This window comes from Taeniopygia guttata, chromosome 17 (assembly GCF_048771995.1).
Source record: "Taeniopygia guttata chromosome 17, bTaeGut7.mat, whole genome shotgun sequence".
NCBI classification, from domain to species: domain Eukaryota; kingdom Metazoa; phylum Chordata; class Aves; order Passeriformes; family Estrildidae; genus Taeniopygia; species Taeniopygia guttata.
In genome coordinates this window covers 1,771,499-1,784,898 of record NC_133042.1, presented here as the reverse complement: position 1 = coordinate 1,784,898, position 13,400 = coordinate 1,771,499, and the positions used below count along the sequence as shown (strand labels likewise).

General features: G+C 50.7%; 1 protein-coding gene across 4 annotated transcripts in view; it reads right to left on the bottom strand.

The window, feature by feature from the left end:
- The window catches only part of NSMF (NMDA receptor synaptonuclear signaling and neuronal migration factor), a 48,087-nt gene that overhangs the window by 6,835 nt on the left and 27,852 nt on the right, over positions 1-13,400 (bottom strand). For 2 of the 4 annotated variants that reach the window (XM_072936508.1, XM_030286986.4), the window contains 9 exons: positions 9,558-9,610; positions 7,598-7,687; positions 5,888-6,009; positions 4,980-5,063; positions 3,969-4,002; positions 3,368-3,438; positions 2,226-2,305; positions 576-678; positions 159-234 (listed from right to left, as the gene is read on the bottom strand). In XM_072936508.1, the coding sequence (XP_072792609.1) occupies positions 159-234; positions 576-678; positions 2,226-2,305; positions 3,368-3,438; positions 3,969-4,002; positions 4,980-5,063; positions 5,888-6,009; positions 7,598-7,687; positions 9,558-9,610 (713 nt within the window). The remainder of the gene's footprint in view (positions 1-158; positions 235-575; positions 679-2,225; positions 2,306-3,367; positions 3,439-3,968; positions 4,003-4,979; positions 5,064-5,887; positions 6,010-7,597; positions 7,688-9,557; positions 9,611-13,400) is intronic. The other 2 variants (XM_072936509.1, XM_030286989.4) reach the window with 1 other exon arrangement.

Genomic DNA, 13,400 nt, shown 5'->3' with positions numbered 1-13,400 from the left:
GGGGCAGCAGCTGAACTACACAAGGTGGTTACAAGCAAAACAAAGACCATGGCAGGCCTTAAGGGAGTCAAAACTGCTTTTTCATGAAGATGCCCCCCAGAGGAGGCAGACTGGTGAGCAAGGTGTGTGTGTGTGTCTTTGTACAGGAAATAAATTACCTTGAGCTGATAGTTCAAGTGGAGACTCAAAGGCAACCCTATAAGGATTCATTAAGTTTTTCAGATTCTGAAATAGCTGAAAGGAAAACATATCAGAGTTAAAGCTGAAAACAGTGACGACTCCTGAGCAAAGCACTGCCCGTCTTTGCTCTGGAAAACCTTCCACCCATGTCCTTTAACACATCTATCTCACCAGTAAATAAATAAACCAAGTGCTTTGAACAACTGCTCTCCTCAAAGGTTCAGTTATTTGCCCTGCACATCACTAATCCTTCCCCCCCTGCCCCACAGTCCAGAGGGTTCTCCCACAGGACAGGACATTCCCAGCCAGCAGAAGCAGCAGGTTTAGAGCTCCCAGTGTGACTCTGGCCTACCTGGGCCCAGCAGACATTCCAGGGGTGACCCACAAGCTCCTACCTTCTCCCCATTGGGGTTTCCAAGAACATAGCAGCCCATGATGTGGATGATATTTGGTTCAGGATTGACTTTACTCATCAGCCGGCTCAACCTCTTCCAGAAGCTGGAAAAAACAGAACACTCATTAAAAAAAAAATCTCTCCTCATAGGCATGATTAATGCCAAAGATGTGTGCACACAGCACTCACACAGGGCCCAAGGTTTGTGTTCTGGGCAGGAAACTGCTCAGGAAGAGCCACTGGATCCCAGATAAGGAAGAACAAGGGCCTGAGGAGCAGGTCCAAGTCATGTGGCAGAGAAGGAGGAACAGTCCAGTGAGTCAAGGGAGCTCCAAGGTGAGGAGAAGGGAGCCAAGTCCCCCAGGAGTGCTTCTGGAGTGACAGTTTCACCAAGCATCCCCTCCAGCTTCCTCTCTCCCACTTCTATCAACAACTGCCCTTTCTGAACACCAGGGTTATCAGTGCACTGGTTCATTTCCAGGGCATGAAATCAGCAGGGAACAGCTGGAGAGATTGTTCTGAGTGAGACAATACAGCCCAGGCAGCTCCATGTCAGCCTGTGCTTGGTGCTGCTCACAGTCATCCCCCTTGATGTGCAGTGACTGTGACTAGGGACTTGGTGCCTGAGGGATGTGAAACACGACCCCTTCCCCGGGCAGAGGGCTGGAGCAACTTTAGGGGGCTCTAAAGCCCAGAAATACCTCCACGGATGTTCCAACCAGACTACAACCTCAGTTTTCCTCAGCACTGCCTCCCAGGAACACACAAGCTGGATGGAGATGTTCACTTCCAAGCTCCCAAACTTTCAGCTGTGTGTTCACAGCTTTCTGCAGATCCCTGATTTATCAGGTTGGGAGCAGCTATGCCTGGGATGTGCTCAGAATCGTGGATGTGCACACGTGCTGGAGAATTCCACAGCCAGTGTTTGTGCCAGGGCATGAGATTGCTGAGCAGCTGTTGATTTTAATACTCAGTTCTCATGCCAATAAAAAGTTGTGTAGGAGCAGGTTGGTGTACATCCTCTCCCCCACAGCCAGGCTCTGTTAGCCAAGCAAGTTTGAGCCAGCACAAGCGAGTAGGCAGCAAAACAGGCAAAGCTTTCCTCTCTGCAAGGAGCAGCAAAATTGCTCAGCACTCCCAGCTGAAGGCTGGCATGTTAGTGAAAAGCCTCCTCAGTAACAGGCTGGACTTTGAGCAGGCTTTGCAGAGACAAATTCCATTTCCCCCTGGCCAGAGCTGTGGGGGAACACCCTGTATTTCTGCCATAGTCACCAGCTTAGCAATGGTATCACAGCACCAGAGGTTCGAGGTGCATGTTCTCATTTCTGGTCAGCAAAACTGTTTTTAGTAGAAGAAATATATTTTTTCCCCTCCTTTTTTGACAGTCTCTATCCACAGAGACACTAAGCAGACAGAAGTGTAAATCTCCTGGTGACAGGGCTGCAGCACTCCAGGGATGAGCTCAGCTCTGCCACCTTTGCTGTCACCCCTGCATGAGCTGTTAGATGCTGTTCAGTGCCTCCTCAGCCTCCTCAGCGCCTGACCAAGCCACCCCAGCTCCCTTTACTTCTGCTCCACCACGTGCCACAAACATTGAGCAAATCCAGCAGAGAAACACCATGCAAGCCCAGAACACAACACAGCCACTCACAGGATTAGATCTTCCTCCTTCTCCACTTTGGCGAAAGTGGCGACTTTGTTCTTTAACAAGTATAAGTGCCCGGGGCCTCCCTGCGAGAGACAGACAGACAGATGGAAACCCCTTTGCCCAGGCCCCGAGGAAACAAACCCTGGACGCGTTTCCTGTCCTGCCCAGCCATTCCCAGAAGTGCCACAAGGGAGCAGGGCAGCCCTGCGCTGCGGACACGCTCAGGGACATCCACACACGGGCAGTGTGCTGGGGCTGGATTCTCTGGTTTTTGCTGTTCCGTGCCCACATCACTCTAAAAAGGCACAATAATAGATCAAAAACGCCATTGTGGGTGGCTGGAGAGTAATAGGGGAGACAAGAAAAGTCCCTGTCACTTGGAGATGCTGGGGGTGGGCAGAGGAGAAGCTGAGCACAGCAGGGACCGCAGGCAAGGGCTGGCACTGCAGAGGAACTGGACTTGGGCAGGAGGAGGCATAGACAGACTGACACAACACCAGGAACGTTAAAAGTCACAATCCCCATGTCACTGTGCAGCAAAGCTGCTCCTGGGTAGCACTGGGCACGTGGAGGAGTTAAGTCAGGTCACTTCCCTCACTTCTCACAGCACAGCTGCTGGGAAAGTCCACAGCTGACCACCACCAGGAACAGCAAACTTGGGAAGGAAATCCCCAGCAACCCCCAATCCAGCAGGGCCTGCACTGTCCCAGCACAGCTCCAGCCTGACCCTTCTCCTGCATCCTCAGTCTCCAGCTCCCAGCTGAGCCACCTGCCAGCCTGGCCCACAGCACACACCACTGTCACTGTCACACTGAAGCTGGATGGAAAACCGTAACCACGACACTGCAAGTGTTTGCTCCGGTCTCTGGAATCCTTTCCAGGTCAGTGCTGATGCTGGTTTGTCTGGGGTTCCTTGAGCAAATCAGCCCAGCTCTTGACTTGGCCTCACTAAATCAGATTTGATTTCCTGCTGTCACAGCAACTTCAGACTGCTCCATGTCTGGGAAATGGGAAGTGAAAGCTGTGCCTTGGCAGCGACTTTAATGGAAGATGACTTTGGAATATTGGTTCCTTTATGTCACTTTTCCTACAGAAAACAACAAATTTGTAACAAATCACCCAAGTGTTTAACAACTTTCATGTACCTGGCAAAATATCAGCATCTTCCAGATTTTGCAGCCTTTCCGATAAATGTTCAGTTTCTTCTCTATTTCCTCTGCAAAAAAAAAGCCCAACCAAACAAAATGTGTTGGAAAAGATGAAGCATGGACAAAACTCAAAATTACCCTTATTTCTTTACACTTAGTCCTGAGGGCAGGAAGCTGAGCTGGCAGGGGTGCTCAGTACATGCCAAGGATGGTGTGGGAGCAGGAAATGTCAGCAGGGGACAGGGCAGAGAAGGGATGGAACAGCACCAGACACTGCTCTGTAGTGCCCACAGCTCCAGAGCAGCCCCAGCCCTCCTGGCCCTCTGTCACTGCTCCCACTCCCCACCACAGGTACAATGAACAGGCACCTGCTGCCCCATGCCTCAGTTTCCCTGCCACAATGAGTTTAGCACAGAAAACAGGCCACAGAAGTGAATTTTTATTACAGCAGCACATCCAAGAGCAGCCAACTGACTGTCAGGGGTCAGTGGGGTGACAAAAACACCTCTGTGAGTGGCAGCTAAAGCACAGGGCAGCTGAGTGACTTAAATATTGATGGTTACATTTGCAGGAGATAAGAAAAGGAGGCAACACGTACCCAGGATGTCATCAAAGGTGGCATGTTCATGGTCCTGGAAACCAAGACAGAAGATGTATAAAGGTTCACTGTCACTCCACCAGCTCCCTAATAACCACACAATCCCATTCCAAGGATGCCTTAAAAGCACATTTACACCAACTGATGGCTGCTGGTCACAGCAACAGTAACCCTCACCCTAAATCACATTTCAGCACAGAACCTGAAGACTGAACAGTCCATGAAGATTAAACCCACCCAAAGGCTTGAAGCTGAAGCCTGCAGACACATCCAAAGCACAGACTGTCCCTCAAATGCAGTCAACATCAGCAATGCCTGTTTGCCTGTGTTTTGCAGCCAGTCTCTGGCTTTACCCTGTCCAAGCTGGCTGCCAAACAGCCAACACAGCTGCCTCTGCCACAGCAGGGTCATCAGAACGGAACAACCCTCCAAGGAAGCGAGACAACAGCAGCAAGGCTAAACCCCAGCAGCACTGCCTGCTGCTCACTGACACTGGTCTTGATGGGCTCCCAGCCCCACCTTCCCTCGCAAATTAAGTGATTACAAAAAGAAACCCATGACTCCTCACTGCTGTTTCAGACACCTGCTCAGGCCAGACTCCCAGAAAAAAGTCAGAGTTAAATTAATGACTGACAGGGATGCCCCAATGCACGTGGGGTGATGGGGTTGCTGGTTCACTGCTGAGTTCTGAGTTCTGCTTATCCCAAGGATGAGCATAAGGAGGAGCCCTAAGCCTGGCAATGTCTGCCCTGCCTTCCCTTGATAATCCTCCCACGCAGCTTGGCTGGGCCTGCAGAGCCCAGAGCCCACGTGTGCCGTTTTCACCCCACTTGACTATTGCACCTAGACCTGAGCCCCCACAAAGCTACCCCAGACCCCAAAGCTGGGTTCAACACACCCCCAGTCCTTTCCTGACAGCTTCTCCAAATCACATCAGTATTTTGGGGTCACCCTAACAGGAACTAGGGAAAGGAAAAGTGTCCTCATCCACAGCAGAACTGATTTACTTACATAGAGGATGGGGATGATGGAGGGGTCGTCCCTGCGGATAATTGTTGGGACATACTCTGCTTTGGGCACCTTGGAAGAAATGAGCTGCAAAGGGGAAAAAAGGTGCAACAGCATGAGGAGAAGGCAGTAGAGTCTTGAGAGAAGCACAAAGGCCATGGTACCCTGTTCAGATGGTCTCAGGTGTGATTCCAGGTAGCAGCTAACCCAGTCTATCCACATCCCAATGGAAGGTTTCCAGCCCAGAGCAACCCCAGGCCTGCCAAGTGCCCCTGAATGTCCATGAGCACACAGCTCTGCCCTCAGGCTGCACTGGGGCCAGAACAGGCTGGAAAGCAGAGACTGGGGTGCACAGAGGATGCAGCTCATGCACCACCATGGATGACTGTATCCCAGTGAGGATCACTCCTGCAAAACCTTCTTTTGGCTGTGTGGAGTGTTTAGTGTCTGGTGGGATCTGCACAGGGTCCAGCCAAGGGCTGGTGCTGCACCAAGCACAGCAGGCTCAGGGTGTGGGTGTCAGACAGTGCCTGAAACTCTGGCTGAAGCCTCAGTGGCTCCAGCAGCACCAGAGCCTGAACTCTGTTGTAATTCCAGGCCCCTCAGTTCCTTGCTGTGGGAGCAGAGCTGGCAGTGGTGCTCAGGTCTCTATTTTCAGGGTTAAGCCTCAGGCTGACTTGATTCTTTGTTGGTGTTAGTCCTACTCTGATTTAGACTACAGATTCCTCCATCTGGTTTTCTTTCAATGCACTACCCCCAGCAACAACACATCTGAACCCATGTCATGTCTTGGTTCATCTGAGTGACCCTCACAGACACCTGAGGCTGTGCTTACACAACAGACTTCCCATGAAGATCCTGAACTTAGCAGCACTGAAAGGACAGGCAGAGCAGGAGCTGGAAACTCTCACCATTATTTTTGGTGGAATAAAGTCTTCTCCGTCACATGCCATGGCTTCAAGTTCCTTTTCTGCTTCCCAGTTCAAGTCAAAGTCACCATCCAGAGTCCCGCAGGAATCCTGAAGGTCATGGCCTGCCAGAACACAGGGAGCATTACAAGGGCAGATCAGCACTCCCCACTCCATCCTGCCTTGGCAGCTTCCTCACAAGAGGTGCAATGACACTCGTGCTCTCTTGTCAACCACGGAGTGACAGACACCACTCTGGGGCTGGTGCCTTCAAACAGACAAACATGTAACAAATGAAGAGTGCACAGAGAGCTCACATCACGTGTCACAGAACTTGATCATTCTTGCAGTCACCAAGCTTGGTTTTCAAATGCTAAGTCACAACAGTCACCCTGTCACTCCAGAAACGGGGAAGGAGACAGAACACAGACAGACTCTCTACACTTCAGCACTGCCAGGCTGATAAGCAAAAGTCCAAAGATTTCAAAGCTGGTCTCCTTGTAGAAATTACTGCTCTGACTACATCTTTTCAGGGATTATAAAGAAAATCTGACTTGTTGGTCAGACTGATCCTGGCAGAGAAGTCTTAGAGCGTGCGTGAGGACAGCTGCAACAAACACAGTCATATTGCAACAGTAGACTTGAACTTGCTCTCCAAATCAACCTTACCTGTTGGCCTTCAATGCCTCCTGGGGAAAAAAACATCTGGAAGGAATATAATTGACCATTAAAGGTTAAAAACAGAGATGGTTGCTGGACTGAGGAAAGAGAACCGAGGTGCCACTGTTGCACTGTTGGGGATGTCCAAGTGTCGCTGGGCCTGTGTGAACCACGGCTTTTCCATGGCTTTTCCATGGCTTTTCCATCCGCCTCCGGGCAGCTGAGGGAGCAGGGAGGAGTCAGACTGCCAAACAACAGGGTCATATCGTGAACCTGGCCTTTCATACACCTCCCCTTGCAGCCTGGGCCTTCTACACCTAGCAGGGCCAGATCTCGTGCTTACCTGGTAGATCAGGTCATTTCATTAGTGAAATTCACTTCAACATGGGCAAACTCATATCCACCAAGCTCCTGCCTACAGACTTGCAATAAAATCTGTGTAAAACAGCCATTTATAAGAATACAGATGCTGGCATTCCTTCCTGTAAATGAACACAACAGCATCTCAGTCCCCTCAAGCAGAATATGGCAGCATTACTGGGGATTCCCAGAGGGATTCCTGGCAGCCCAAATGAAGATCAGATTGCCCCAAGCTATCACCTGTGCAGGAAATCAAGCTCCATCTCATCAGCTGTGTTCTGGAGCTATTCCAGGCTAGGAAAGAGCTCAGAAGGGGCTCCTGCATGGGAAGCCACGTTAGCCCCACTATGGTGAAGGCAGCCTTGGACTGGTGAGTTTCCAGAGAGGTTGTTTTGGTGCCAAGAGGATAAGGGATGATGGAAACAGAGGGCTGTAAGAGAGCTGTACCACTGGGTACCCTTTGGCAACTGCTCAATAATCTGAGGTTGGATGAGTGGTGCTCTACAAATAAATACAAGTACACACAGATGAACAGGTACATACACCTGGAGCGTTACCTGCTCCGATCTCAGCAAACTAAAAAAGGATCACAGACAGGACAGAGGGCACAGAGGAGTTACTCCAGTGGGACCCCAGTCAACAACTACTGGAGGGTTTGCCCACAGGAGGAAGCTCAAAGGACTCAGAACTCACTTTCTCGAGAGTCATGGAAGGAATCAGCTTTGATGGGAGTCGGGTCACTCCAGGACCTGCTGAAGCTCCTCTCACGCCGTTCGGCAAATGCTAAAGGATAAAACCAGAGCACGACATTAACAGATCCCAAAGCACCTCTGCTGCTGCCAGCAAACAATCATCCAGCAGACTGCCACCAAAGCCACACATGACAGACTCCCCTGGGCTGGTCCTTCCACTTGGCAAACGTGAGTCCTTTCCACACAGCAGAGACAAGTGCCCACTTGTGCACAGGATGGGACATGGAACACAAAAAAAGGACAACACTTGATGGTCTCTCCTTAAACGCACACAGCTCAAACCTCAATTTAACCAAGGCCAGTCCAGTGTCCCAGTGTAAGTGCCCAGATTCCAAGGCCTCACAGAAACGTGCACTGCACAGGTAACAACACCTGCATGGCCAGAAGGCAGCTGCAGCTCTCCAGTCAGTTCTCCCTTCATGTTCTACTGGCATCCCAGTCAGAGCTGGACCAAACAGCAGGGAGGGGATGTCTCTGGAAAGCTTTCTGCATTTTGTTGCAAAAGAGGAAATCCTTCAGCCTTTGCTTGCCTGCACTCTTGTGAGCACTATTCATGGCTTTTTTTCCTCCTGAGGAGTGCTGTATTGTTTGCACTGGCATTTCCCAAGTACAAACCAGGGAGCTTGGCTCAGGCGGCTGCACCACAGGCAAATCCCTGGGAACTGGCAACCACCACGTCTGACTTGGCAAGCCCATGTGAGAGCCATTATGCCAGGATTAACAGCCACTTATGGGCACTAATACCTATTTCTGGTGGCAGACAGAGTGTGCAGCAGGGAACTGAGGAACAGCAGCACAGGAATTCACTGCAGATCAGCATCACAAGAGCAGCCTGTCCCCTGCTGAAGTGTGGCCAGGGTGGGTGTCAGGGGAGACAAACCATGTCTTCAGTTCTTCAGGTGATCTCCATCCTCAGCTTTGAGATAAACCCAGGCATTTAGCTACTGTGCACAGAAAGAAAGCTTTGAAAACATGACTCAAGAGTTCCTGAGGCAGAGGCATGCCTGTGTTCCAAGGAGGTAAACCCTGTCCACGTCAGGCAGTGCTAACTCAGATGCCAGTGAAAGGGCAAAGCTCTTTGCTGATCACTTCTCACAGCACATGAGAAAGGAAAGAATGCAAATCCAACTCAGCAATGCTTTGCTGTGAGCACTCTGTGCATGATGCCTAGCCAGGGGGTGGGAAGAACAAGATGCTTTCTCTTCTGGAGCAATCCTCAGCTCCCAGGAGCAGATTACACCACTTTCAAAGTGCTAAGGGAGTCACCCAACCAAGTTTTGGAGGATTATTGCCTTCACCAGGGAAAGGGAACTGCAATTTTGCAGTCCTAAGAGGTGATTTCTTCCCCAGTGAGGCATAACACTCCCTGATTTGCCCCTTGCTCCAATCTCTTCTCTGATCCTCTTCTTTCTTCTTTCCACCATCATCTCAGTTCCCACCAGACAACTCTCCCCAGGGCCAGCTGTGGAGATGACAGTGGGACGGGGCAGGAGAGGACATCCAGCAGTCTGTGTGGTACATGGAGCCACAGCTGGTCATAGCTGCAGAGAGAGGCCAGGCAGCTCTGCTGGACTCGCAGCTCGAGTTCTCCTCACTGGCCTCCACCCCAGTGAGGTGTCAAAGATGTTGCAGCTTTCCTTCCACACCTCGCACCAGAGAAGTCCCACAGCCACAGCAGAGGGTCCTTGGGAACAGCCTCCAGGCTGCTGCAGGCATCCACATGTCCTGGACACTTGCAACCACCTGGACTTCTTGTTTGCAGGGTAAAATGGCACCAAGAGGTCAATTCCTCTCTCCAGCCCAAAGCCAGGTCCTTTCAACCCACATCTGCACGTGACAGAATTCCCACAAACCCCACCAAGCCCAGCTCCTCACAGCCACACTTCCAGGTGCTCACTTACTTTGTGCTTTAACCCTTCGGCTCCCCACCATGCGGAGGTGCTTCCGAAAATTCCTAAAAGAAAGGCCAAACACAACCTTTGAGAAAGGAGACAAGAAGCAACACCTGGGCCCAACAGGACTGTGAAAACAGGAAGGAAGAAAATAAAATGGGGATGATGGCATATTTCTTTCCAGGCATTCCAAAGCTGGAGACCAGGTCCCCAGCCTGCAGTGACTTAGTGCTGCGATGGTGATGTTCATTGAGTGGGGCTGTTCTGAGCTCCCTGGGCTGGTACTATAGGGCAAGTGGGGTCCCACAGGGCAGCCCCCTGCTTATGGCTGCTTTCTTTTTTCTCTGGTTAAGCTTTACCTGTGCTGTATTTACTCAGGACACCCACTCCTGCCCGTGCTGGCAGTGTTCCCTCTTTTCCTGGTAAAGAGCAGTAACTGCTCTCCTCTTCAGCAGAATGTGGGTGCCCAGGCTCTGCACATTCATGGCTGTGCTCATTCCAAACACAGCAGCTCCTAAAACCCTTCCCATGCTGTTGGTAACCATGCAGCCCAAGAGCCCAAGTGCTGCTCTTCAGGCAGAGCTGGGGAGGACCAAAGCAGGTTCTCCCTCCCTGCACAGCAGAGTTCAGTGATGCTGTCTGTCCCCATGGGCTTGCTCTCCCCTGGCCTCACAGGCAGGTCCAGAGGGGTTGCAGAGCACACAGCTCCAGGGGAAAGCCCTGGGGAGCAGCTACACCCCAGAGTCAGATCTGTGTGGAACAGAATGTCCTGCCCACTCCTCAGAGGCCATAGGAAAGGGACTCTGTCCAGCCCCTCCGAGTGCAAGGGACCAGTTTCTCATCACTCACAAGGCAGGAACAGGACAGGAACAAACAGGACACCAGAAGAGACAGGGAGAAGCAGCATCAAGAGTAGTGTCACCTCTCCATGAACCCTATTTAGTGCCTGTGGCTTCACCCCACAGTGCAGCCCCAGGATGACAGAGAGCCCATGCACTGGGCACCCTGGACTTGGGGAGCCTTCCTGGATTCCTTATGGCCCCCAACACACAGGGCAAACACCAGGCAACAGACCCACAGCTGGTGAAAGGGGTAAGTCACAAGTTGTCTGGCTCACACACAAGTTAGTGGGATGAGTAAGGACATGGTACAACCATGCAGATGCTTTAGCAAACTGATTGGACCAAAAGACACTTCCAGCACTGACAAGAAGTCGTTCAGAGAAATTTGGACACTGCTCCTGTCCAGGAGAGCCAAACAAACACAGTCCTCATGGGAGAGCACTGCCCCCACGTCAGCTCCTGCACTTCCCCTCTTTGGCCTGGGAGCCCTTGTTGTCATCAGGCTCCAAATTCAGCAAGAAGCAAAACCAGCAGCTGGGAGCAGCATTATTCCATGCCAAACTTCTGTCTACACTTGGGCTATTAATGCTCCCCAAAGATTTATTTTGTATCTACTTGGGCACATGGAGATTCACTGTTGTGGATCAGACAAATGCCCCTTTAGGCACATCCCTGGCCTGGCTCTTTGTACAAAGCCTTCTGGGGTGCACCATCACTGATAACTGGGGCTGTCTCACAGTGCATTCGATTAAAATCCAAATAAATACAACATTTCAAGGGAACCAGGGCTGTTCTTTACACAAAAGAACATATGTTATATGGAAATCTTTATGATCTGTTGTGAGCCTGAGATCATACCCCACACTGAGCACCAGTGCTAATTGCCCAAAGCCACTGTCACATCCCTTGGGCTTTTGGCATTTTTAAGTAAACCCCGCTTTTTTTTAAATGCTCAGAAGTCCTCTTCACAGAGGAGTTTCTTCAGACCCTGGGGGAAGAGGAGAAAAGCAGGCTTTGCCATAGAAGAAGGTTGCTCCCAGGTGCCTGGACAGCTTGGGCTCTCCCATAAGAGACCTAAATACCATCTCCTAAACTCTGCTGAGAGCAGCTCCAAGAAGAATCCAGCTCTTCAAGGCTAACCACTGCACTAAATATTCACAAAATGGAATAAAGGCCTCCATCTATTTTCTTCTAGAAAAAAACAGCACTTTGGAAAAGAAGTGAAAGTCTGGGACTGCCTCCTAATGTGGTCATGCTGTGAACAACCAGATCCTTCTGAGGGCTTCTTGCAGCTGCCTGGCTCCTCAGGCTCCTCTGTGCCTGCATGGCAGTATGACAGGACTGGCCCTGGGAAAGCTGCAACCAGCTCTGTGAGCAGTGGGGCTCCCCAAACCTGCCCACCTTTCCTGCCTGGCTCCTGCAACTGCACCCAGGAACCCTGTGGCACTTGATCCCTTACAAGATCCCTTCACCCATCATGACACAATCAGAATCCCTCAAATTTCAGTGATGAAATCTCCATGTCACTCCCTTTTCTGAACTGCTTCTCCTCCAGTGTGCCTCATGGTCTGCATGACCCCATGGCACCTCCAGGGTATCCATCCCAGGAATCCCTCCAGAGTATCCATCCCAGCCAGGGGCTCCCACTCCACACCCTGCAGTGGGTCACCACACTCTGCCCAGAAGACTTTTCACTCCCCAAACTCCTGGCAGCACCTCTCACCCTCCCTTCTCTGGCTGCTCCTGCCCTGGCAAAGCTCTGGGCATCCCTCACTCCACAGGCAGCAGCATCCCTGTGGCCACACCACACAGTCCAGCCTCCCTGGGCACCAGGACTCAGCACTGAAGGGGCTGTATGAGAACAGCTGAACCCTGAAACAGCCCCCAAGGGCTGCACAACAAACACCTAAACCCACAGCAGGGTTCTCCTCGCTCCCTGCAGGACAGAGCCGAGCTCTGCCAGCAATCCCTGCAGGCAGAGCCCCTGCACTGCTGTCCCACCTCCTCTCTGGGGCACACAGACACAGGCAGGCTCCCTGCCCTGCCAGCCCTGCAGCGTGCACAGCAGGAGAAGGACCTGACTCGGGTGACTCCATCCTCTCTCCTGCCTACACAGTCCCACCAAGGTTCACAACTGCTCCTGTACTCACAAGCCATTTTCTAACCAAGGCTTGCCTCTGCCTAAAAAAATTCTGAGAAATCTCTCTTTTTAAAGATACACTGTCTATTTGTTTAGAGTGTCTTTAGTTTAGATTTTTATTTCTCTTTGTTATTGATGAAAAAACACCTCACTACTCTGAAGTTGTCAAAAAAAAATTCTGGCAATTAACTGGCAATTTCTCAGTTAAGAAAACCTGATGTTTTTCTCCCACTTGGTTTTGAACAGTGCTGAAGTGATCATGGCAGTTTTAAACCAATTACACAGATACTCTGTTATCTTTTTTAGTAGGCTGCCACAACTCTTGGCATATTTAACAGGCCAAACCAGTTCTGATTCCTACTGTGAGTAAACGATGTGCCATAGGAAGCCTGCAGAAGGAAACCAGGCCCTTCTGTAATACCTGGACAAAGAATCAGTCCCCATACACTATTATTTCCCTTCTATTACTGCAAAAAAAAAGACTTAAAAATAGACTTCTGGTCACTAGAGATGTCAATTTTGCCTAGGTCTCAGATTTTTGAGGTGCATTTGTAGATGCAGCAAAGGCACATACAGTATTTATCTAACCTCAAACAAATTCCTGCCTGTGGCAGGGGAGCTGGAACTAGAACATAATTTAGGTTTCTTCCAATCCAAGCCGCTCTGTGATGATATGAAATTCCAAGTCGGAATGGGGGAATTGCATCTTTAATTTTTTAAGTATGTATTTTTCTGCCTGAGGCACAGATCATGAGGAAGGCTGAGAGCAACTTGACAGTGTTCTTTAAGAAGATGGAGATCAGCTATCCTGAGCATCGTTCACCTCCACAGCTCCAGCAGAGCCAGTGCCCCAGGACAGCACAGAGACAG